Raw genomic sequence first — 25,457 nt, 5'->3', positions numbered from 1 at the left:
TTTAGTCAAGTATGATTTCTAACTTCTAAGACAGAAGGCCGTAAACAAGTAGCACTCCACTTACTCTCAGCTTTGCAGAACCATACACAAACGAACAGAAGGGAAAATCAAAAAGTCATAAATTAGCTTCTCTTATAAGTTTCTGAAAGAGCAATTCTGCATCTTGTAATAAACTTTTCATTATCTGGCAAACGTGGCATTACAAAAAAAAAATGAAAGATGCCACACAACTTGCTCATGTTTGTTCATCAAATTTACACAAAACTCCTCTGGCTGAGGACATGGCTACCCTCAAAGAATCATGCTATTGTACATATGTAACACCAAAAGAACACAATACTTACAAGGCTCAAAACTTACAACACAACACAAGGTAGCATGGACTACCCAACAAGGCATAAATTATGCAGAGGCAGTAGTGCACAATACACAGCGCATACGAGACTCACCAGACGGGGAACCATCCTCGTCGTCTGAGCCATTGTCAGTATCCTGATTACTGTTTGATCTCATTAAGTCCAACCCACCTTCCAAGCAAGATAGATGATACGCATGGCAGCAGTAGAACAAAATGACGGATATGTCCTGAATTGGCAAAGGATCGAAGCATAAGCAACACCGGGCACCACATCTCGTTCTGGACTTAATATCTAGAGCCCGAACACTGGATGATCTCTCATTTGCTCGCGATGATCCATCATCAACCCTGTTTCCATGTACCTCCTCGTCCATGCTTGCCATGTAAACTCCACGCCGAGCCTCGTGGTAGTATTTAACCAAAAGGTTCACACAGTCAGCCTGTACAAGACCAAGTTTGGAAAATGTTCTGAATTTCAGATGGATGAAAGATGGTAAACCAAAATATAGTTAACCTTAAGTATATCGTTGCATCCATTTCGCAGTGAAGTTTCCGTCCGGTAGTCCGTCACAATTTTCACAAGCCGATCCCGCAACCTATCAAAAGCATGAGGAAACAGTCGGACTAAACAAGGGCATGTATCAGCTGGATGAAAATTGACAAAATCCTATGATGGCCACAGTTTTCAATTGATTCTGGTGTCATCAGAGTTTTACAATATCAACATATACTCCTATAATGATTCATGATAATCTCAACAAGGGGCCATGGTAGATCATTTAGAATTTTTTTTGCTATTGTCATGTAAGATATTTTATAGATTTTCAACAAAAAAAAATCCTGGTGCAAACATACCGAGGTATTTCTAACCCATCAGGAACCAAACTGACAATGTACAGAGGATCAAGATTGCCAACAGTATGTTCCAATAGCATCCCAACCTGCTCAATAATCATAGAAATTGAATTAAGAAATAAAGAAGATGCTTCAGTCTCAAGGAAGGTTAAGCACATTATGCCAATTACCATTTCAGGCTTCTGGAGGCACTGTCTAATCAGTTCATCCCATAGTTCGTCATCATGTTGGTCCATAACAAATTCAACAGCCTGTATGCAGTTCAAGATTAATGTTACCATCCAACCTCATATACAATTTAGATAATATAGAATATGATTTCTTATAAAGTGGTGAGATAATAGATAAGCAAGCTAGAACCTCCTCTATGTTTTCCAGTTTGTTTATGATTGTTGAAAGAGCTTCTTTAGCATTGCCCATTCGACCAAGGACAAAAACCTGTTCCCTTACAAGTTCCCTTTGTGCAAAGATTTCATATGCCTGGAAGAAAACAAATTGTCAAGCCCATAATTAATTAAAATATAAATTTTACGATGTTTTTTTTGGGGGACTATGACCTTGTCAAGCCTGTAATGCTGACTAGTACGGAGGAAGGGTAGTAGCATCCTTTGCTCATAGTCTGCATAAAGCTCCACCTATAAAGCAAACAGTTTTGACTTACTAGTTATTGTCAAAACACAAAGTAGATGTAAACAAATGGGCATAATAATTAACAATAGGTAGACATTACAAGAACTATGTTTAAAGGGAGTAACCGAATACCTGCATATCATGAAAATCTTTTCCAGCATGTATATCTATCTCAAATAGAGCATGCAAATATAGGTGCAAAAAATGTCTCTTGTCACATTTTTTATTGGTATGCAACAACTGCTCCACAACTTCATATGGGGGAATGATATCACGATGTTGGATCAGTAGGTGAACTGTTCTTTTACTATCCAGTATCATAAGATTGACGACCTGTAGAACATAAAAAAAGCAATAAGTTCTTTAAGTCCAGGATATGGATGGCTTTTTCTAATTTATATCCCTGAAGAATATAACTCTGTATTAGAGCTAAATTAGACTCCGTCCATTTGATACCTTATCACGAATGGCATCATGCAAGTTGTACTTTTCAATAAACTCGAATACTTCTGGCTTCAGGAGCTGAGCCAAATAAAGTTAAAGTTATATTAGAATTGTATTTTGATAGTAAAAAAATACTTTGAGATGTACGTACAAATACTAAAATTTAGGATGTACTTACTTCAGCATACAGGGAAAGTGCCTTTTCATATTGACTATTGATTACATACAACTCAGCTAACGCCTACAGGGCACATAAGACAAAGATATCAATCAAAGAACTAAAAAGAATGAGATGTATATGTTTCACATCCATCAAACAATGTTCCTCCGCACCTCTTTCAATGTATCAGTCATCGATGATGAGTCGAGCTGTGGCTCAATGGCAGATATGACAGGTGAAGCTGAGTACAGTGTAGGTGGCCAATTTTTTACAGTGGTCAGCAGAAGTTCATGGAAAGAAGGATTGGTAGTTAGAGCAACAAGGGCAACCTGCACAAGGAATTCAAAATTGTATTACAAACAGATAGGTATTGAAATAAGTAAACAGAACTTACAAATTAGCACCACACCTCATATGCAGTATCACTCAGCTGAGGATTTTCTGTAGGTATATATGGGACCAAAACAGGAAGTTGGCGGAGATGAGCAAAGTGAAAGACCCATCTGCGGAGTAAAAGTCTTGGTTAAAAAATGACTAAACTAACAGTCTAACACAAAGAGGCCCATCAAATCTTAAACTCTCATCAGAGTTAAACTAGATCACATGACTGAGACGTGAGTATCAACATATTTTCTAACCTCTCCCATGCTGAAGGAGATCCTCGCAGCAACTTTGGACAGCGTTGAGCAGCTTCAGCATATTTTCTTTCAATTATCAAGTGGTCAAGGTATCTTGAACCAACCTGTAATGAAATAACATGAAACTAACTTTAATACTCGAGTATTTTCTTATGACATTAAGTCTTAGTTCTGAAGGTCCTTCGCAGTTCTCATACATGGGCTCGCACGTGGTACACCAATTAAATTGGCTGTTAAACATGCCACACTTTTTTTTTGAAAATACATTGGACTAGGTAACATATAAGATAAAGAAAATGGGACACTTTATGTGTTATTTGCATTATTAGGGACGGTTTGGAACATGACTGGCATGGGCCAAGCACCCATGGGTTGGCTCAGCCCACCCAGCAGTAATCTTTAGAAGTCTCCATTTAGGAAGTTTGAGACTTTGAGTCTTGTTTCGGTTTAGGAAGTTGGAATTGAGTTTGTTTTGGAAGATGGATCCAATCTTTAAGGATTCTATCCTCAGGCGGCTAAGGGGTCTAGTCAAGAGTCATCACTAACTATGAAACTTGAGGGGAGGGGATGTAATCAATTGAATCAGGCAAGGAATAGAGGTCCTCTACACCCTGCCCCTGCCTCCCTACTTATGCCACTGCCCCCTCCCCCTCCTGCACAGCAGGCAGCACAGCTGCCGAACACCTCAACGCCGGCAACGACTGGAGCTTCCCAAAACCTAGATCAGGGCCAGAACTACAGTTGTTTACCCGGTCAGATGACAATGACAAATTTTAGCAAATCCTATACCAATTTGCTATTTACTAAGAAGACTTAGTGATGACTAGTGGAGCTGACCCTGATGATTTTTGTGCCTGGGTCCACCCCTGCCCTAGACCCACCTCCCACTATGGCTACAATCTCCCCAATCCGCCCACGACAAACCAACCGCCTGAAATGAAACTCTGAAAAGTCTAAAAATGACCCATTTTGAATGGAAACATTTATTCATGCATCACAGATATCTCGTTCTCTGAAAAATAGCTAATAACCAAGTTTTATATGCACAAAAAAAAAAAACCAATACTAGAGACCTTGGTTGACAACTCCTTAGAGGTGCACACTGGTAGGTTCTTAACAAAGTACTAAAAGGGGCATCCTCATAATCATAGGGGTGACATCTACTACCTAGCTTAACTATTTTCTAGCTCACCTCATCAAGAAGCTCAGTCGGCCCTTGCCCTGCCTCAACAGCAGCCAATGCTTTTTCGTGACAATCATGTTGAAGAAGCCAAGCAATATGATCTTCAGCATCTCTAATTAGAATGAACATATAATATTAGATGAAACGGCCATGGGATCGTTGTTACAGAAAGGACATAAACCTCAGAAAACTGGCCAAAACTAAAAAGACTCAAATATCTAACTAACCTAGACCTCTGTAGTCAAGAGTAATGAAATAGAACCATATTGACATTTTCTTAATTTTGTCACTAGCTAGCTCAGCTATGCATTACTCATTTAATTGAAATTAATCAGATACCATTGGATACAAAAAATTGGAGGTTAATGCAAGGTCTTGCTTTGTAACATTTTCACAAACCTTGGTTTCGCCACCACAATATCCTTAGGAGACACGATGTAATACAAAGGTTCGTCGCCAGCAGCCCACTGTCCACCTGCATTGCTACTTCCTGAACAGCAAATTTTCCTTCATTAGGAAAATTTCCATAAAAAAATGCCACTACTGATAGAACACAGTCTATTAAACCTGAGAAAGGTGCATGCGCAAGAGCATAATCTTTTGCCTTGTAATGTTCATAACCATGAATAGGCAGAGCATCTGTAGTAACTTCATCATTTTTCCATGACACAAGATGTATTTCAGGACGCTGTGCAGTTCCCTACAAAATGTTACAATCTTAGCAGCAGCATTTTACAAGCAAAGGTTGCAGACGCAACATAGATTTAAAGAGTGTGATGTGAAGGACGAGTACTGATGAATACCTGTCGTGAAGTAACAGAAGTACTAATTTTTTTCTCTTTTTCATCCTCATCGGGAATATAGGCGAGCACAACTAAAAGGTCACCAAAAGGAGCAATCCCAGATATGTGGTAGCCTGTTTGGAATGAACCAACAATATCTACATACTTCTCGGAACCCACTGCAGCGATGGTCCTTTGTATGCCATTGAGTCCCTGAGATGAATCTGTTCGAATTGCTGCAATCTTGACACTTGTTCCCCATCCAATAACTAAGACAGTATCATCCTAAGCATGTAAACATCAGTAAATACAACAAATACATTTTACATTAAACTATAGAATAGAAAAGAAAATTTTAGAAGTTTGTCTTGTGACTCAGACATGCTAAAAAGGTGAATACTTTCTTATCTCCCCATCAAATAAAACAGCTATCATGCTCCTTGACACAATTAACAGTATGTGTGTTTTGGCTAATAGCCTCTGTCTTCCACTCAGTAAAGTAACAAGCAAATCTTTGATCCTTATCGCATTCAGCTCGACAAAATCTTTTGCTTTTGCACCCTTCTAATAATATTTTCCTTGTATGTCGATAAAATTGAAATGTTCGAGTACATGGTTCGACTAAATTATGCCTAATTGATATAGAGATATTTACCTGCCATACTAGGTGGGGAAGTAAGAACTCTGGCCGAGGAATGCCTTTCGGTCGCTCTATGAATGCAATTCCTTTGTCTGTTTTCATATCATGCACTTTCACCCCTGCATCGTTAGCCCAAGCAAGTAGGTCTGTTCTCCACTTCATAGAATGGATTGGCCCTTCGCCATCACGCAAAACCTACAAAGGAAGAGATGAAACAACCATTAGAGTTCACTGAATACATCAGATTATCTGTTATCCTAAGGAAATCAATCTTACCTTCTTATGGTAACCACCCCAAGTCTTCTTTGTCAACACAAGTACTTGACCTGCTAAACCACCAGTAGCAAATCTCCTATAGTTCCGGGAATAATTAGGGTCTAGAGCAATTGCTTTCATGGGGCGATGGTACTCAAACTTCAGTTTTTCATCAGTGAAGAGGCTGCTTATTGCTACTGTGCCATCATCTGAGCAGCTGCCTATATATTCACCGTCTGCGTCAAAGCTGATGTCATTGACAGTTGCCGTGTGGGCAGCAATTTCCTTCACCTAAAGAACATATTGAACACAAAAATGGGAATTGATGAGTATTGGTAGCATTTCTGCAGATGGAAGGAATACACGCAGGATGACAAAAGGCATTGGAGCACACACTTTACTTGTGCATACCATGCGCCATTATTTGGCTCCATAAGTTCCACAAACCATCGGACTTAGAAATTTGAGGCAGGAAAAACTACAGTGGTGTGATCATTATTACCAAAACTATAACGTGATTTGAAGCTGCAATGAAGGAAACTAGCAGCAACCTCAATTTATGTCTCCAGTAACGGTGCAAGGCTTGCAGTCGCAGCTATGTCAAGTTAGTTTTAGAGTTTAGCAGGTATCCTAATCAATCATATATATCATATATAATCTCTCAAAATTTCAACATTGAAGTGGCCAGCAAGCAGGGAGGAAGTTTTCAGCGACGGTGCCCCAATGCCACGATCCCGGTTTACTCCACGCCACGCCTCCTCCATTCCCCCACCACAAATCCCAATTCCGAAAGGAGAGCGCCCCGTCGCGAGGGGTACCTGATTGCCCTGGAAGTCGAGGATGTGGAGGGTGCCGTTGTGGGTGCCGAGCGCGACCATGCGGTCGGCGACGGCGATGGACGCGGCGGCGTCGGTGGAGAGGATCGCCGGCACGCTCCCGCCCAGCCGCTGGTACTTGAGCCGCGGCTCCTCCTCCTCCTCCTCCGCCTCATCCTCCAATTCCTCCTCCCCCTCGTCGCCGTCCTCCTCCTCCCGCTCGTCGTCCCCGTCGTCTCCCCCCGCGCCGTTCTGCAGCGGCGGGTGGGCGCGCCGCTCGGTGGACATCCTCGCCGTCGTCGCCGGCCGGCCGCTGGCGCTGATGGGCCGCCCCCTCCCCGCGAGATCTCCCGTTCCGAGACGATTTCTGGCGAAGCCGGGGGTCCGCGTGTAAAAAAGTTCGAGCCGGGAGTCCGGGACTTTGCTTGCTTCCCGTGTGTTTGTATTGGTGTTCGTCTATCAATTTGTCGTTAACGCTTTAAACTACTCGAATCCAGCCGAGTCGGGTCGGCTGGCGTATATAGGAGGAAGGAGCCGAGCCGAGCCTCGGCTCGTGGCCGCGAGTTTGATTTGGTTCGGGGGCTTCGGCTTGCTGGACGGACCGTGCGGAGTGGGTACACGTGGGCCTCCAGGACCTTCTGGTTCGGTGGATTGGATTGGAAGCCCAGCACAGCAATTAAGAATGTCATCGTCTTGCTATTGACGATGGCAAACAGTAAACACTTGTCACCTGAAAAATGGTACGCACTTGAGTACCTCTGGAGAGATGATCAAAAACAGTCAGCACCTACGCCAGACTATGGAAAAAACATAAAAAAGTCTGTGCACAGCAAAAAAAACATGCTTCGACACGGCGTAGTACAGGCGTCTGTATTTGCGCCATCTGAAAAGCAACGCTAAGCTCAGCTGTTATTCCTTTCGGCGTGGGCCGGGGGCCAAGGCCTCCAAAACGGAACATGCTCCGTCATCCGGCGGCGTCTGCAGACAACGAGGAGCGCGTGCGATCCGGAAGTTGAGACAACCCAGCATTACGGCGGCACCGACCTGTTTGGACTGGACGCAACAGCCACCTCCTTTCGTTTTCCCAACTTTTTTGTACATGCGACATTGTCCACGCGATGAGATCACAGCACACCACGCCGCCCCCGCCGTCCATGGTCCCAAAGATTTATACGAAAATCATGAGCTGGATTTTCTCCCTTGTCTAAACTTTCGGGGGTCATGCATGGGTGCATGGCCTGAATCATGCTGGTTGAAGGGAGGTCCCAAGGAATACTCAGTAATAATTACGTGGGCCAATGAATACCGATGGGCTATGTGGCCTCGTTTGTTTGAGCTGGGCCGCGCGGGTTGCCGTTTTGGTGAGCCGCATATAGTAATGGGCCGAGGAATACTTGCGAATATTTGGGTGGTGCCGCGCGCCTGCGGTGTCGCACGGTGGCGGTCGGTGCACAGGTAGTCAGGGGCTCAGGGCTGTTACACGACCACCCCGTCGGCGGCGGCTCGTCGCCGGGCACAAGAGCGTCGCCACGACCCACCCGGACCCGGCTCGCAGGCACGGTGTGTGCTTGTATATTCGTCTGCCAACTCTACCGCCGCTCGGCCGGGCGCGCGTGGTGTACGTCCGCGAGGGAGCACCGGGGCGCGAGAGACGCGCGCTCCAACTTGGGGGCGTCGCGTGGACCACGCCGACCTGCTAGCAGCTGAGCAGCGGCGACATTCACCTAAACGCTTTGCTTTGCTCAATTGCTCTGTTCCAGCCAGCGGCCTCCTGACTCGGCAAGGCTGCGAGTTGGTCCGTGCCGGGGTGTTGGCGACCGTGCCCGTTTGGGATTGAACCGATACTGGATCTTTGGCCGCGCCTGCACACACTCTGGGAATCTGGACTCTGATCCTTGTTGGAATACCAGATTCGGTACCCAGAGGATGTGGAGATCCCTTCTTCCAGAGTTCCAGCTTCATTTTATCCCCGGACAAAGATAGATAAAAGCTGCTCTAGTCCACGCTCCACGCCACTAGCTTTCTGCTCAAAAAGGTTTCTCAACGGGAAGAGGGAACTCCAGGACCAATGGCGTCGGACGTGTCCAAAGGATGCATTTTTAGTTACCCCCTTCAATCGGAGTGAGAGTGAGGTTCCAGGGTAAAGGAAAAGAATAGAAGAAACTAAGGAAGCAAAAAGGGACAAGGGTAAAAACTTTACATCCCTCTCATTCTTGCTCATCTATCTCACTCGCAGCCAACACCACACAAAGTAAAAAGGACCAATGCACCACGGAGTAATCAGCTTTACAAAAAAGGGATCAATCAGGAGGAAAATCTGCAAGCTACTATGTGACAGTCTCTTACCACAAGAAGCTCCTGCTCCATTAGCAGTTTCAGCACAGCCTCGGCAGGCCCCTGCCGCCGGTCTGGTGGCAGGAGGCGGCGCCGAAGGAGGACTTGCCCTTGGCCATCTTGGACATCTGGCCCTTCATCTCCTTGCACGCCCGCTCCAGCTCCACCACCCGGCTCTGCATCCTCTGCAGGTTCAGCCGCAGCACCTCCTTCTCGTCGCCGCCGCCGTCTAGGTCCACGCTCACGCTGCGGGTGCGCGCGCTCGCGCGGCCGGCGACCCTCCTCGGCGTCGTCCGGGACGGGTCGGCCCGGCCTTCCTTGGCTGCCGCGGCAGCGGCGGGCTTGCTGATCTGCAGCTTGCACTGCTGCGAGGCCAGCGCCTGCACCGCCACGCCCGGCGGGATCCGCCGGTTCTTGGCCAGGTCCTTGCACGCCTCCAGGGTGAGCTTCTCGTAGTTCAGGCACCGGCACAGCGTCGTGCGATCCTCCAGGGACAGTGCCGGGTGCGACTGCGTTCATGCAAAAACGCACAATTCAGAGCAAATTCAAAATTATTTTGCTGATTGTAGTGAGAGCAAAATGTTAGATTCAGTCGTTCAGGGAGCATTGGATGAAGTCAAAACAGCAAGAAAAGAGGAAAAGCGCCCGCCCTGCACAAAGAATTGTTCAGTGCTTTTGGTTTGTCTGACCATGCTTGAAGAAGAAAAGGCAGTGGATGCATGGGAAATTACAATGCACAGACATAAAGGAGGGAGATGATTAAAGAAGATCCATTTGATCATAGAAAGCATCAAAGGCCAGGCTAAAGGCGATCTGGCACAATGGCCATTGCACCAGTGATAAACAAAGCCGAGATCTTAGTTGTAAAACGATCAGAGATCAAGACAAAGGGGAACCGGCTCGATGGGTTAATGACAAGATGAACCAAAAGCTCACTGCAAACAGGGCAAAAGGTTAAGGTTACCTCTGCATGCATGCAAATAAAGTTTTGACAGCCACTCTCACATCCGAGAGCCTGCAGCTGAACTGCTCACTCAGTATCATCTCACAGCAGAGAATGCTCATAAGTAAGAACTAGATTGACTCGACACTGAAAAGCGTTCTGCGTTGCTGAAGAACAACAACGATGAAATGGCTAACTGCCAATTGTTCTAGAACTACTGTTTTACTGGGAGAAGCAACCAAGTCGATGTCATAGAAATTCTCAGTAACTTGGATTTATGAACATGAATCAAAAGTTACTTCAGACACCAAGAAAAGGCAGAGACATGTACAGTACCCTAGCATAGCAGCAGACGCAAGGCTTTCGGATGCGATGACCCAACAGTGCACGCTTGCACAGTGCAAAAGGGCTAAAGGCATCGCAACTAAAGGCTCCCCTCCATAAACAAAGTACTAGGCGATCTATCTGTCCATCATTAGCATCCCATGATAGTACTGCCAACCTTTATTCAGTTGATGTCCCATGGACTAGATAAAGAACAATCACCAACAAATGGAAGAAAGAAAAAAGAAATGTGGAAGGGAAAACAACAACAACAACAACACAACAACAAAGGATAAAGAAGAGGAACGCCGAAATGCAAAATGTTCTGCCACCTTTATGTAAGAGAAATTACACGCCCCCGAATCCCTGATGGCCTGATTTTTACCCTTGTCACCGTCAGCTCAGTCCTGCCTTGTGCCTAGCTGATCGTGACGCCAATCATAAACTAACAGGATATTCGCTGCCAGGTGACATCGGAATCCCGGTGCCCTACACCGTGTAATGTCTATCATCACCATAGCACTGTTCAGTCAGGAGTCAGGAGTCGTGAAGCCAGAGTATATGAAACCAGGTGAAAAGGACTTGCAGGCTTGCAGCAAAGCTGGCAAATGCAGAACTCCAGCTTGTGGTTTCTCCAAGGAATTCAGATAAAATTTCAATGAACAGGGAATTCTGAACATTGCAAAAGGGTAAAAGTAAATTTCTACTAGCAGTCTCTACTTTCTACTAGTAATTTGTAAGGTACTACTTCTTTTTCTTTTTTTCTTATTTAATGTATTACTATGGTACGATAAAGTACTGCTGTGTCTAGTATCTACCCCTAGCACCCTATGATTAGTTACTCGATAGCATCAAGCTTTCAGTTATCATGTCCCAAGCATGGTTCCAAACAGTAGCAGTACTATGTGTCCACTAACTAGGATGAAAATCAGCAAGGTTCCCTGGAGAAATGAATTTCGTGAATTGACGCAACTTGTTCGTGAAAGAAATTAGTCGAGTTGTTTACCTCGAGGTAGATGTCCAATGCCCTGTACACGCCGTCATAGCAGTCCCTGGCCGAGTCCGGCAGGCTCTCGGCGACGGCGAGGAACTTGGACACCTTCAATGCATGGTCCGGCGAGATCTCCCCGAGGTACTTGTCGATCAGCCTCCCCACCTTCCTCATCCTCTGCGACGGCGCGTCGGCTTCCTCCTCGGAGCCCACGAACACCCTGACCAGCCTCATGACCAGGTTCACGTCGTAGACGCCGCCGTCGTCGCCGGAGACAAGGAGGTCGTCCAGCGTCGCGTGGTCCAGCATCAGGCCCATGAGCCTCTCCAGCTTGTGCCTGCACTCCTTGCTCAGCCCCACGGCCGACACGATTCTCAGCACCCAGAAGAGGCCCCGGCACGAGAACGCCGTGCCGCCGACGAGCGCCACGCCGTGCACGGCCGTGTCCGCGAGGCCGGCGAGGGTGGCCTCCTTGCAGAGCACCAGCGCCGGCCTGCGCGTGGCCGCGCGGAGGTAGTGGAGCAGGAACCGCGTCAGTATCAGGTTCTTGTTCTCGATGCCGTAGCACCCGAGCACTCGCATCACCTTCTCGATGGTCTGCGGGGACAGCGACGTCATGTCGTCGAACCACCACTCCCTGCCCACGCAGGGCCACATCGACTCCGGCGTCTTGGTGGACGACGACCGGCCGAAGCCCACCGTGTCCGGCGACGAGGAGCATGACGACGAGGAGCGGTTCGGCGTCCCCACGGCGGCGATGGCGGTGGGCGTCTCTGGGCTGGCAGTGATCTTGGAGAAGAGCGCGGAGATGAGCCTCTCGAGGAGGCCGGAGGCGTCGGCCGCCGCGGCGAATGGCTCGCAGCTCTTGACCGCGGTGAGCACGTCGGCCCAGGTCCAGTAGTAGAGCCCGTTCACGAAGGCCTCCGCCTGCGCCAGCAGGTTGCAGGGGCACACCTCCTCGGTCATCTCCAGGAACACGGCGGCGCAGTGCAGGAGCGGGAGGTTGGAGGGGCAGAGCAGGACGCGGCCATTGTTGTAGCAGAACCTGGCGACGAGCTCGAAGCCCTCGGCGCCGCCCGGGAAATCGGCGAGCTTGATAGACAAGGCTTCCTTTCTGCTCGCCTTCTTCTTCTCCTGCTTCACCATTGTCCTCAGCCTCCCCGAGAAGGCGCACATGACGCTCTGTTACATTGCAACGACGGTGAGATCAATTCAGACTTTCAGAGCCAGGAAAGAAGAAAAAGACGGCCTCTTGATCTGAGACGCCTTTAGGAGGAAGAAGAACTTGGCAGGTGGCGGTACGTGCCTGGTGGAGATGAAGCGTGTGATGGCCATTGATGTGCACCTTGAGGTCGCAGAGCTCATTCATGGCTCACGAGAGGAGGAAGGAGAAAGGGAGGAAATGGGACGTGCAGGTGCAGCCAGTGGAGTATAAAATCTGGGAAGGTGAGACTGGGGAGGGAGCCGATAGGAAGATTTGCCTGCTTGCACGGCCGCTTGGGACCGGCCTCCTCAAGGCATGCACAGTCACAAGGTCACAGTAGTATGGGTTACTGTGAGACGAGATGCAAGTTGAGTGCGCATGTGTTGTCCCGTGCAAAGATATTGGGTGACTCACGCATGATCCCTAAGAAGAAAACAAAAGAAAGTTCAGGGTAGGCTCCAGGTTCTCTGAACTCTTCAATGTTGGTGACTCTGCGCCTCAAAGCATACCGATCAAAAAAGGGAGGTTACCTTCGAAATGCACTAGAGCAACAAACAAAAACGCATTATTCTGTTGCGCTGCCCTGAATGGGGTACCTCATTCATGGACACTGTGGGTTGAGCTTTTGCGCTGTTCAGAATCTGTATGAGAGCTGTACGTGTCAAGACTTGATCGACGCACCAAAACATGCAACGAGGAGTACCTTGCAAGCTCTTCCAAAAAATTGTTAAAAGTTTTGCAACGGCAAGATGCACTTGAAAAAGCTCCTTCTCTGTGCTTTTTTAATTGCTTGGCACATCAGCTTTAATCCTAATTCGATCTATAAGTAAGACATAATAAAGCCTTTTGGTATTTATGATGTACAATTTCTAGAGCAAAGCTAGGATGTAAAATTCAACTAGCTGTTTCGCAATAATAATAATAATAATAATAATAATAATAATAATAATAATAATAATAATAATAAAACTAGCTGTTGCAAGTTGCAAATGTTGTCCCCGTACTTTTACCTGGCGATACACTCATCTGCACGTGCTAGCAAGGATCCTATAACAATGCACTGTGAAAATCTCAAATTAAGAAAAAAAATAAACATATGGAGCAAAGAGAAGACAACAGGACACATCACCCTCCATATTTTAGTTTACTTGTGAGGCCGTGACAATTTGTTCAGGCATGTGTGCTTTTGTCAGGAGCTGGTGCAATTGCCGTGGATTTACTAGTCCAAAAACTAATCGTGCCAGGTTTGTCACATTGGTGGCTCAGGCCATCCAAGGTTTTGTATTTGTCTCTCGCTCAGACAAGTTTTCTGGAACTTCACTGTAGCTAACAGCCTTACTCCATGTGGGAGTTGCAAGGGAGGGTCCTTTCATTCTTAAATTATTTGGAGGCGTAAGGTGTTCGTTGAGGAGGAGCAGGAGGAGCGAGAGACCATAAATGCATGGACCATTTGCAACAATGTCTTTTTTGGTGACATGTTAGTGGATTTAGCTGAAGAACCTAAAAACATTAGGAGGAACAAGAACAAGCATGCAAAAGCAACAGCATCTTCTGGTTCAGGGATGAGCTGTCTGATTGCTATGCTATTGCGAGTAATAAGCATGGCAAGATTTGCCGGAAGTTTGGTTATCAAATCTTCAGGTTTAGGCTCTAACCTCAGATTATAGTCGATAAACAATCGGAAGCTAACAAGGAACAAATCGATTGAAGGCTAGTTCATTATTGTAATGGCGTCGACAGAACTAGGAGAGGGTTAGGACGAATAGCGCGATAAGATAATGCTGCAGATGCCTCCAAGCTCGGCAAGAACAACAACATGATGCAGCAGCGCAATGGTACCAGTACTAGCTAAGGAATCCATTCACAAGTGACAGAAGAAATGCCTCTGGTGTTAATTAATCAGCAGGTGGTGCAGCAACTCCAAAATGTGCAGCCACAACAATACCACCACCAAGTACACCCGGCGTGGTTGTGATGGAAATTAACCACCTTGGGAGCAGGGTCTAGAGCCATTCATTAGGGGCAGAACTTGTTCAGACAAAATCTGACCCTAAATTGCTTTGACCCTGCAGAACAATGCTACAGAACATATTATTCGAGGAATCCAAATTCGGTGCGTTTTGCCAAAATCCTCTTTATGCAATATGATGTGCAAAAGATATAGCACTGAACGTGGCTTGGTTTCATCAGTAGCAATTCAAATACCTTTGCATGTGGTCATTTTAGCTTTTCCAGATGTATAAATTTTGCTATGCACCGAGCACAAGTGCAGTGGCTATGTTTTACATTTTGATCGGTGGATACAGCTGGTAGATGATCTAGAATCAGAGCAATGGCAAGAACGGTACTGCTACTGAATAGCTCAGGCAATGACCAATCTGCATTATCATACGTGTCCATATGGAGCAGATATCCACATTTCGCGGCAATTATTCCCGGCGATGGATCACGGGAGATGCTCCGGGAGACAGCCATAGGTTGGCGTCGGCTAAAATAAGGTGTTGGGAAGCGGAGATGAATGTTCTCTTGGTTCCACTCACCAACTGAAATGGATAGTGACAATTCCCTCGGCGCCACGGCGTTTTGCTGGGCAGGGCTCACGAGCGCCGGGAGGCGGGAGCCAAAGGCAGACAGCAAAGAGAGAAGGATAAACAAACGCCAGACCTATCGTTTTCCTTGCATGACCGTGAATGCTGTTCCCAGTCTACTACTCTACTTGGTTGACAATCTTGGCTAGAACTCAACAAGGGGGAAAAAATAAAGCCTTAAATTGTTCGGTGACAAAGGTTTACGAGGCACTAGATCTTGTGGACAGTTACTCCAATTTTGTTGCTGCATCATGCGAATTAAACACACATTTAAACATTTTCTAACTCTCTGGCCAAAGGACACAGCAGCGAGCATAGGAAATGTGGAACTCCACGGCAAGCCATGAACACATGACTGATGACTAACATGGCATTGGTTCGGACCAAGAGTAGCCAGAGATGCCAGTGACATTGGTACCAAGAGCAGCCAGGGATGCTCTTTCTTATGCAGGAGTGTTACGTTTCAGACAGTTAAATTACTCGCGGAGCTTTGATCCGGAGCTGGTTATCCAGGGAGAGGAACACAAACAAGCAACTGTCGAGCAAATAAACAGTTATGATGAAGAAAAGAAGTCAGGACACGGGGAAAGCAAGATCCATTCGGAGCATGGGCTGCCATGGCTTGACGGTTCACGTTTGGTTGCGCGCAGGAACTTGACGACAGCGCCGCCCACGATCGCCCTCTCCAACCGCGATACCGCGCCGATCAGGCCGGCCGCCGGCCGGAAGTGACGGGGGCGGCGCCGCGCCGCGCCGCGCGCTGGACTGCCCATGATCCCGTGAAACTCGCTCGCCAGCATCATCTGGGTAGTGGGTCGGGTCCATGGGCCAACCCAACGCAACGCCTGAACAAGGCAAGCGAGCCCAGTCCAACCGACCCGGTCGGGCCAGAGAGAAGTAGGCCACCGACCTGTCCACGGCTGCGCGGCCCGTTTACTCCCACAGAAACGTCATCGCTCACCTCGGCGACGGGCTGAAACGGCGGCGGGAGGCGGCACGAACCAAAGGGAGGATTTGGTGATTGCCGGAAGCTTCGAGAGGGAGCCACGAACCCAAAACCCAATTTCTCCTCCCCAATCGATTGCCCCAGGGTTTCCTCCGCCGCTTCCGTCAGATCCGCTTCCTCTTCGCCTCAGGTACCGTGCCGTGGGCAGCGAAACCCATAACTGGATTGTTCGATCGGCGTGACGGGGTCGTGTCTCCGCTCTCGGTTGCAGGTGACTCCATGGCGGCGGCGCTCGCGGTGACGGACGAGGTGGCGCTGCCGATCCGGGCGGTGGGGGATCTGGCGGCAGCCGCCGACGTCTCGCGGGAGGAGGTGGCCGTCATCACCCAGTGCGCGTCGCTCGGTGAGCAGCTTCTCGTCGTCTTGCCCCCTGCCCCCTTTTGTTTATGCGATCAGAACTGGAAGCTCGTGTGGATGCAGAAACAGATGCTTTTTTCTTTTTCTTGCCCGCATGTTTGAGATAGCTAGCCTCGCCTGATGTTGTTCCCGCCTCAACATAGCGAGGTGCATGTTTTACAATCACATTGGAATAGGGTCTTGGAGCATTTGGACGTCTTGCTCCCACTTTCTGTTGATATAAAAGATTGAAGTTCATGTATGGATTCTGAAACCGATCGATTTGTTTTTGCCATCTTTGCCTGCATGTTTGAACTAGCGAGCTTTCTGGTATGGTTTTGTTGCAAGGGGTGCGTGTTAACCATTAAATTTGAATACACATTTGGTATAGGATTTTCATATGTTAAATAGAATTAGGTCATCAGCTATACCGCTGTCAGTATTGTGGAAAGCGCAGGCAAGAAGTGCTGATTTTTGGATATGTGTAATGACTAGTTCTCAGGGATAGAGTGGTGAGTAGCTTAATAGATGTGAAGGCGCAGTCAGTTGATCCTGAATTTTGGGCCTGTAATCTTTACTCAGTGGTATTGCTGCTTTTCATTGCTTAGAATGTAAACTTGCACTTATGTAACCAAAAATTCAATTAGCTCCCAACTTTGCAATAATTTTGAATCCATGAACATCCCTCAGAAACTTGTTCATACTTGAAGCTTTCTTTATAGTTTCTGACTTGATGGTTCAAGTGCTCTCTATCGATCCTTCACACACAGTGGAAAGATAGGAGGGAAAATGAAGAAGAGGTTTACATATATAGACCAGCCACAGAAGAAAACTAGGACAATAGTACGTGAAAACAAATCGATTTTTATCCATGGCTATGAATTTGAGCTGATGTCTTTTTGTGTGCATGAGCTGGGCTAGCACTTCGAATTTTTTTGGAACCTATGCTTAATTAATATTCGGAACTTTTCATTTTTGTAAAGCTTGGGTATGCTGTGTCTTTATTGAACTTTGGTTTATGTCATTTTTGTAAAGCTTGGGTAATCATAAACCTGTTATCTAACTATTATGTTTACATGGAACAGGTGGGAAGTTGCCTTTTGATGATGGATCAGTTGGTGCTGTTCTTGCTGTCATTAAAAATGTGGAAAGCTTGAGGGAACAGTTGGTTGCTGAGATTAACCGGGTTCTGAAAGCTGGCGGAAGAGTTCTGATTCACAGCTCTGCATCCTCCTCCAGCCAGAAGGTAGCTTATTCGAATATGCCTTACTGACAGCCTTTTCTGTTGTGCTGCATATACAAAATTCCCTAATTTATGAATGTCTCTGTCAGCCAAACACTGATATTGAGCGCAAGCTACTGATGGGGGGATTTGTTGAAGTGCAAGCATCCGCTGCAAGCTCGCAGGATACTGTGCAGTCTGTTACTGTGAGTGGTCCAGAATCACGTGTTACAGCGTGTTAATGTTGTTGCCTAGGTTTTAATTTGGATGCTAACTTTAACCACTTATAGGTTAAGGCAAAGAAGGCCAGCTGGAGTGTGGGTTCTTCTTTCCCCCTTAAGAAAGCAACAAAGGCCCTTCCTAAGATTCAAATTGATGATGACTCAGAACTTATTGATGAAGACAGCCTCTTGACTGAGGAAGACCTGAAGAAACCACAACTTCCAGTTGGTACAGTCATAAAATCCATCAACCTATTTTGACCTCTGTAAAGATACTCAATTCAAGTTTAGGTTCTGATAGTTCCTCTTGGGTTTCACTAGTTGGGGATTGTGAAGTGGGGGCGACAAGGAAGGCATGCAAGAACTGTACTTGTGGCAGGGCTGAGGCTGAGGCAAAAGTAGAGAAGCTAGAGCTCACTGCCGAGCAGATCAACAATCCTCAGTCAGCTTGTGGCAGTGTAAGTAGTGCTTCTAGAATTACAGTATCATTAGTTCTTGTGGAGAATCCATCGTATGCAGCAATTATCGTCTCCTGGGTTACTGATATTGCCTCTGGTGATCTCTTTGAATGATTCTTGCAGTGTGGGTTGGGTGATGCCTTTCGATGTGGCACCTGTCCGTACAGAGGTCTCCCACCATTCAAGCCTGGCGAGAAGGTAATAATTTGTATTTCACTTCCCTAAATTCTAGATTATCAAGGAGATCAAAGATGTCAATTGTAGTTTGGATATCGATTTGTAATGCCAGGTGCTCACTGCTGTTTTCTCCAATTGGCAGGTTTCCTTGTCTGGCAATTTCCTTGCTGCAGACATATGATGGCATCAGTTACGGGTGAACATCGGTAGGAGCAGGATATAGGAATTACCTTGGTCATTTTGTTCGTTCCAGTTCCTTTGGACGTTAAGTTGGTGGTTAAGTAGTGATGCTTACAGGAAGAACAATCGAGTTCAAGTAGCCCTGTTAGCCTATATGTGTGCGTGGGACTCGAGTTTGCTCTCTACTTTTCACACGTGTGCTGATGGGTTTTGATATCAAAACGTTGATGGGCCTATATCTACCTATTTTACCTACAGTTGGTCTGTGTATGTGGTTTGCGGATTTTGTAAGTAGCGTGATAATCTACATTCGTCATGAACTAAACTCATTTACGCTGCATCATCTGTTCATTCTCTCACCATGTCTGTGCAAGCAATCAGTCATGACTGAACTTATTTAAGCTGAATTCATGAATGCCTGGATCCCATGGCCGGTTCATTGACAAGATAATCAGGAATATCTTTTGGTTATGGGCTTTTCCATGGGCTGAAGCTCCTTTAGCCAGTTCCAAAATTAAAATTTTTTGATACTACAATTGCCTTGTGTGTCAAACAAACTATGACCATCCCTTGTTTACTTCTTTTTTAATACTATCCCTTGTTTACTTGAATGCTGCTGCACTGGTTCCCTGAACTCACTGAAGAATTCGACCTGTTTGTTAAATGGCGAGAGACATATCTTGCTGCCATCTTGTCGTGCAAGTGCAACTTTTGGTTTATAGTAGAACTGCTCCGCAGTAAGCTTGTCCTTGTCAATGTCCAGATGAGGCGTATGAACAAGTACTTAGTCTGCAATGTTCCCATCGACGGGTGAACTGCAAACTTCAGTAAGCAGATCATTGTCTCCCTGTCCTGCTTGACATCAGTAAACTGCTCTAAAAGATTGTTGTGCAGGTCAAGGTTGTGCGGCACATCCTCATCCCACACAATGCCTTCGACATCATCAAACTCGATTATCGACTTTGCCTTCTCTCTGTCAATTGCTCTTGCCCATAGCTAGCTAGTAACTGCAGCATGTTGTTGTGCCTGTTGAGGTCGGACATTACCTCCTGATTTGATTGCACCATCTCTGGAGGGGCATTGCACTGAACATTTCATCCACATAATCAATGACAAACTCCATGAGTAATGGAGTGCCATTGTAATGAGCAAGTGCATCATAACTCATAAGTAACTAGGTCACTGCCTACTCTCATCACCAACAAATTAATCTTTACCTTGAGCTAGCTGCATCAATAGACTGTCATGCCAGCTGAGGCCATCCAGCAACTCTTCATTCCATAGCAGTATAGCACAGCCTCGCAAGTCGCAACTCCCCAAAACCTCGTGCAACAACTCCGATGTCACTTGTGCCATGAACAGAGCCTTGTCAAGGTGTGCTCCTTCCTCTTCCTCAAGAGGCATATCCTCGAGCACTATACATGCAGCTCCTATGGATGGGAACCGGATCCTCTGAAGTTCGCTTGGCTGCTGCGTTCGGCTGCTGGCTGCTGCGCAGAGAGCTGCTGCGTGCTGCAGCTGCTGCGGCAGAGAGCCGAGCAGCAGCAGCCAGCTGCAAAGAAGCCAGCCGAACGAGCCGGTTGAAGCTACCTCAGAGAGAGGTCGGAGCCGCGGCGCCGTTGGATCCGCATCTGACGGCAGCGTACAGAACGAGGGTTCCTCTCATTTGGGCCCAAAGCGTGATGTCCAGCCTGGCCCGTCGTCATGGAGAGGCATCCACATCCACCACCGTCGCCGGCGGTGGTCGTGTAGCCACAGGCTAAGACGGCCGAGGTGCGGGAAGAGTCAGACGACGCCATGTCCGGTGTCCTCGTGAATCTCAGCGCGCTGCTGCTCGCTCGAGCCCTCGATTCATCTCGGATGGGGCTGTGTGATTCCGGCCGGGAGGATGGCGGTGAAGGGACGGCAGAGGACGTGCAGGATGATCCGATGAAACATCCAGGCCAAGGACCTACACGCGTTTAAGGGTCTATATGCAAATATTCGGATCGCGATTAATAATAGGGGGTCATTTGCAAAGTACTAAGGGTGTATTTGTAAATATTTGGGTCGCGAGTTTTTGCAAATGTTTTCCGGCCGGCAAGGTCGCTGCTTCGCGCTGCCGCCGGTGACATCCGTTACCCCCCGCCGGCACGCAACCCTCCGTCGCTCCCCGCGAAACCGCACGCGCCCAATCTGCTGCCTCCGCCGGCATCCATCCCCCGGCTACCTCCCTTCTCCTTCGGAGTTTGGAGAGCTGGCCGGCGCGGGTCGAGGACGCGCGCCGCGCGGTGGCGAGAGAGGCGAGTCAACTCCCCCTCCTCATCACGCACAGGCCCTCGGCCGCGTATCGCTCCCAACAGACGCCGCGCTGGCCGGAGCTCGCCGGAACAAGTCGTCGCCGAGAATAATGCCGTGAGTCAGGCAAGTGTCGCCGCACGGTGGAGACTGAACCGCGGTACGGGCCGGCGCGACTCCTACTTGGCTGAGGTGCGGCACAAGGGAACAGTGTTGGCCGGGGTAGGCGAAAGCGCAGGGCGGGAGGAGGAGCAGTGGAGGCTGCGCGAGGTGGAGGGCAAGACGACGGCCGCAACGAGTCATGCTCGTGCCCTTTACTTTCGTAGCGGTGGCCGGCGCTCGTCGGTGGGCAAGCAAATCGGCCCTGAGTGTGCTAGCCGATCTGTGGTGGCTGGCAAGAAACGAAAAATGGTGATCCTTCAGAATACAGACACATGACGATCTATTTGCTGACGTGGCTACGACCAAGTTGGCCTGAGCCCGTTCTTGTCTTCTTGGACCAACCAGCGACGCGCTTGGCCCCTTTCAGCCTTTTTCTTTTGCTACCGCTGCGCCTTTCGCCCCCTCCTCCTCGTCGGGTCCTTCGTTTCTGAACTCGCGTGCCTCTCGACTCGACCCGTCCCCCGAAATATCCACCAAAAAGAAAAGAAAAGAAAAGAACATTCTTCTTCTCCGCCTCGGCTCGAAGGCTTGAAGCTGCAGGCCCGCCCCCCTGCGAAGTCTCCAAACGCCGCCCGCGCCGATCCGGAGACCCCCCAGCTCTCAACCCCTCGCCCCGTGGATCTGCGGGGCCACGGCGATGGTGGAGCCGGAGCAGCGCCCGCTGCTCGAGGTTCGTCGCTACATACCTCCTCCAATTTTATCCAAGCATGACGCTCCCAGTCCCTGGCTGGGTTTTCTGCGCCCTCAACAAACAATTTGAAAATCCGGAGAAGTGAATTAGGCTGTGGGTTGTGCGTTGCTTCGCGGATTGGGTCAACGATTAGGAGCCTTATTCTTATTGGTGCTCGAATTTTACGGCTCGGCGCCCATCGTTTGGCTCCGTTTTGACCACGCTAGGGAATTTTACTGTGTACTGTCACCACTCCTTGATGTGGATTATATACCTCGTTTCATGAGTCTCCTATGTTACGAGTATGAAATTTAACCTGACAGCCATCATAACTGTTTTTTTAAATTAAGATCATAACTGGTTAACGATGCTACTGCAGTAGTGTTTTGGATGTTTAGCTTGGCGTGCAGATTGACTGGCTAGGATGCTTGCCCGTAGCAAAAGAAGGCTCTAACCACATTACTGTGTTGATTATGCTGAAGTTCGCTCTGGATTATAACCAAGGTCCATTTAGGGACATCTTTTGTCAGTTCAGAGATCATACTTGAGACGAAATGGGTATGTATACCTATGGTAATTGACAATTGACCAGCTACTAGTTGTGAACTACAACCATGGCAAAAGATGCAGGTGTGCAGTTTGTCATTAGAGAAATTATTACACAGTTAGCTACATTGCTTCAGTGAAGTGACTGTAACTAGAATGTGAAGTTGCACTGTGAAGTAACTGTAACTAGAATGTGAAGTTGCACTGAAGATTACTTTGGTATTGAACAACTGTCCTGATAAATGGAGGCAGTATCCTCAGTTCCTCATTCTCTAATACATGGCATGGGTATTCATGGTGTGCTGAGGGTACTAAAATAAACCCCGAGGGGGGAAAAACTACTGGAAACATGATGTCCTGTATAAAGTGCAATGCTTTTGCTCATCTGCAAATATGATATTCCGTATTGGTTCAATAACAGTACTTTTAAAGTTAATCAGTCTCTTCCGCGGCATTGTGCTAATTGCCACACTTGTTTTATTCAGGTAGAGCAATGTGTCACATCTATACCAGAAGATCATGAAGCCACATGTTGGGGCTGTGGGCTCCGGCTTGTTTTTGCAAGTTATTCACCTGTCTATAAGTGTGGCTGGTGCGGAGCAATTACACAAAGCAACCAGACTGCGAGAAAACCTGATAGTATATGTTTTTCCCACTGGAGGCGATTACGTGACAGGTTCTTTGTGACTGTGCTCGTGTTCTTCATGCTCTTTGTTATATGTAGGTTCCCTGTCTCTTGCAATCAGCATAAGTTATAACTTGCCTGAGCTATTTGTTTATTCATGCAGTTTCTGCGACTAGTATTTTAAACGTTAATGCCACGTTCTATCCGTCAGATGTTGTTTGTTTAGCCTGTTCTTTTCATTTAACAGGTGGTGGTGTCTGGGCGGTATATCCAATTGTTTTCTCAATCAGCAAATTTTGTGGTATCCTTCACTGCATGGTAACAGCTATGTTGGCTGTATTTACCATCTCAAGTTATTGTTTGGCCTCTTTTAAGTCTGCTGGTGCACCGACAAACATACGATGGGGCAGCTATCCCATGGTTGGGAAAAATGATCTTGAGAACTATACATTTTGTACATACTGCAATAAACCAAAGCCCCCGAGAGCACATCACTGCCGATCTTGTAAAATGTGTGTGGTGGACATGGATCATCATTGCCCATTTGTAAGTATGATAACTGATATATGTGGATTCTTACATTTTATTTTGTTGATTGGTAGGCTTACTTGTTTATTTCTTCCTCTTTGTGTTCAGATTGGCAACTGTGTGGGAGCATCGAATCATCATTTTTTTGTAATTTTTCTGATCTCTGTGGTTATTAGTTGTGCTTATGCTGCTGGAATGACCATATATGCGAGCTATCAGATGTGGCCCTCTGTCGATTTCCCAAACCTAGCATCATCTCATCAATCAATGAGTTATATGAAAATATTGTTGGAAATTATTACTACAGTAGCAGGCTCTGCATTCTTCTTATCCGCAAGGGGTCTAGTTCTGGTATATCTAGCATTCGCTAGTTTATCAGTCAATGCCGGTATTAGTGTATTACTGTGCCAGCAGCTTAGTTATATTTATGAAGGAAATACATATCTCAACCATTTAAGTTCACCAAATGCCATGCATGGAGAGAGGGGGTTGCAGAACATTGTTAGATTTTTTGGGTGCCCCTATCTAATTTCCAGAGTTTTTTTGCGATATTCGAACGCTGGCAAGTTGCAGGATAATTCAGGTTCAAAACTTCTTTAGAGGTATAGATTAAATCCCTGTTTTTTTTTCCATGCTCCTACTCAGTCATGAGTTAACAAATAGTTTCATTTATATGTAGGTTTTGGTGCTTTACTCTATGTTGCAGTGATTATGACTCGTATGGAACTATTTGCAGTCAAGATGGTTCTGTTACCCATAGAATTGTGAATCTCAGTTGACCACCATTAAGTTAGTTTGTATAACTGAAGTTGTTCAGGAACACAATACTCATGATTATCCATATTCTGGAGCTAGCATTAGTTATTTAGTGGATGTTTCTCTCACATTGATTTACCAGAACCATTTTGGCGGATGCTACAGTAGCATGCGGCCTGCATATTATTGCCCTGCAGACAATCATAAGGCGCTGATGGTCTTGCAATAAATTGCGATATCTGAAATTCTGCGGATCATCACTATCTTTTTCGATGAATTGAAGATCGCGGCTTCACGCTTGGTTGCTCCAGAAGAAATGGACATCAGGATTGAATTTGGCAGTGGCTTGAATGACGCTGGAGGTCGAGAGAAAAAAAAAACATGGACCACGTGTCCACGTCTTTTTGATGTCAATACACTGACATGTGCAGGAAAACAACCCCACAGTTGTTTTTGTAACATTCACTCTGAACTAGACATCGTAAATTGGTCTTCTAACCATGTAGATGCGTGTGGTACATCTATTTTCCACCTGTTCTTCTGCCATTATGTACTGGTGGCATACAAATTCATCTGGGATTCGGGCCTGGTTGACCAACAGGAAGTGGCTCTTATATTCAGTTTGCTCTTCCAACCATTTGACTGCATTTTCTTTTGTTCCTCGTGGGGTTGCGTGAAATCAGCATTGAAATCTCGGAGCCTTGCATCATCAGTTCGTTGAATGGTTCTTCTGACTTTGCAGGGGTGTTTGGTTCCTCTGACTTATTTTTAACACCCGTCATCGAATGTTTAGATACTAATTAGGAGTATTAAACGTAGACTATTTACAAAACCCATTACATAAGTGGAGGCTAAACGGCGAGACGAATCTATTAGATTCGTCTCGCCGTTTAGCCTCCACTTATGTAATGGGTTTTGTAAATAGTCTACGTTTAATACTTATCTAAACATTCGATGTTTGCTAAAAATAAGCAAAGGAACCAAGCACCCCTGTAACTGACCAAGCTGCAATGATGCATCAGTTCAATTCACTAAATTATTGTGATATCAAATTTGTTTTCCTACAGTATTCGTTTTCCTTTGCTTTTGCAGTAACCGCAAACAAATCCCATCACGTATCAAAGGCTTCTCCGGGCCCACCGCTCCGTC

At 46.7% G+C, this 25,457-nt stretch overlaps 4 protein-coding genes across 6 annotated transcripts; 2 read left to right on the top strand and 2 right to left on the bottom strand.

The window, feature by feature from the left end:
• Positions 1-154: 154 nt before the first annotated feature.
• Positions 155-7,210, bottom strand: LOC117848325 (vacuolar protein sorting-associated protein 41 homolog). Its single transcript, XM_034729676.2, has 19 exons — positions 6,764-7,210; positions 5,967-6,236; positions 5,706-5,885; positions 5,072-5,335; positions 4,836-4,968; positions 4,668-4,758; positions 4,278-4,380; positions 3,086-3,189; positions 2,857-2,950; positions 2,621-2,776; positions 2,466-2,528; positions 2,300-2,365; positions 1,976-2,176; positions 1,771-1,848; positions 1,574-1,693; positions 1,384-1,464; positions 1,214-1,299; positions 873-954; positions 155-798 (listed from the first exon to the last, which is right to left on the bottom strand). The coding sequence occupies exons 1-19, from the start codon at positions 7,046-7,048 to the stop codon at positions 403-405; spliced, it is 2,853 nt and encodes a 950-aa protein (XP_034585567.1). The 5' UTR covers positions 7,049-7,210; the 3' UTR covers positions 155-402.
• Positions 7,211-8,939: 1,729 nt separating this feature from the next.
• On the bottom strand, positions 8,940-12,974 carry LOC117847165 (BTB/POZ domain-containing protein At1g50280). Of its 2 annotated transcripts, none has more exons than XM_034728330.2 (3): positions 12,659-12,966; positions 11,368-12,534; positions 8,940-9,603 (listed from the first exon to the last, which is right to left on the bottom strand). In XM_034728330.2, exons 1-3 carry the CDS (start codon positions 12,719-12,721, stop codon positions 9,136-9,138), a joined length of 1,698 nt encoding a protein of 565 aa, XP_034584221.1. In that variant the 5' UTR covers positions 12,722-12,966; the 3' UTR covers positions 8,940-9,135. The 2 variants fall into 2 exon arrangements, with proteins under 2 accessions (XP_034584221.1, XP_034584222.1); XM_034728331.2 differs by lacking the exon at positions 8,940-9,603 and adding an exon at positions 10,500-11,033 and having other exon boundaries at positions 12,659-12,974.
• A 3,099-nt stretch (positions 12,975-16,073) lies between these two features.
• LOC117848935 (anamorsin homolog) lies at positions 16,074-19,087 on the top strand. The gene is made up of 8 exons (XM_034730524.2): positions 16,074-16,280; positions 16,362-16,493; positions 17,572-17,732; positions 17,819-17,914; positions 17,999-18,158; positions 18,251-18,387; positions 18,511-18,585; positions 18,707-19,087. The coding sequence occupies exons 2-8, from the start codon at positions 16,370-16,372 to the stop codon at positions 18,743-18,745; spliced, it is 792 nt and encodes a 263-aa protein (XP_034586415.1). The 5' UTR covers positions 16,074-16,280; positions 16,362-16,369; the 3' UTR covers positions 18,746-19,087.
• A 2,499-nt stretch (positions 19,088-21,586) lies between these two features.
• Positions 21,587-24,928, top strand: LOC117848933 (protein S-acyltransferase 11). 2 transcript variants are annotated; one of them, XM_034730523.2, is made up of 5 exons: positions 21,588-21,853; positions 22,885-23,119; positions 23,272-23,570; positions 23,661-24,154; positions 24,232-24,928. In XM_034730523.2, the coding sequence occupies exons 1-4, from the start codon at positions 21,821-21,823 to the stop codon at positions 24,150-24,152; spliced, it is 1,059 nt and encodes a 352-aa protein (XP_034586414.1). In that variant the 5' UTR covers positions 21,588-21,820; the 3' UTR covers positions 24,153-24,154; positions 24,232-24,928. The 2 variants fall into 2 exon arrangements, with proteins under 2 accessions (XP_072148608.1, XP_034586414.1); XM_072292507.1 differs by having other exon boundaries at positions 21,587-21,853; positions 23,661-24,928.
• Positions 24,929-25,457: the final 529 nt, after the last annotated feature.

This window comes from Setaria viridis, chromosome 3, assembly GCF_005286985.2.
Source record: "Setaria viridis chromosome 3, Setaria_viridis_v4.0, whole genome shotgun sequence".
Taxonomy (NCBI): Eukaryota; Viridiplantae; Streptophyta; class Magnoliopsida; order Poales; family Poaceae; genus Setaria; species Setaria viridis.
The sequence above is the reverse complement of the archived record's forward strand: the minus strand, read 5'-3'. Positions and strand labels throughout refer to the sequence as shown.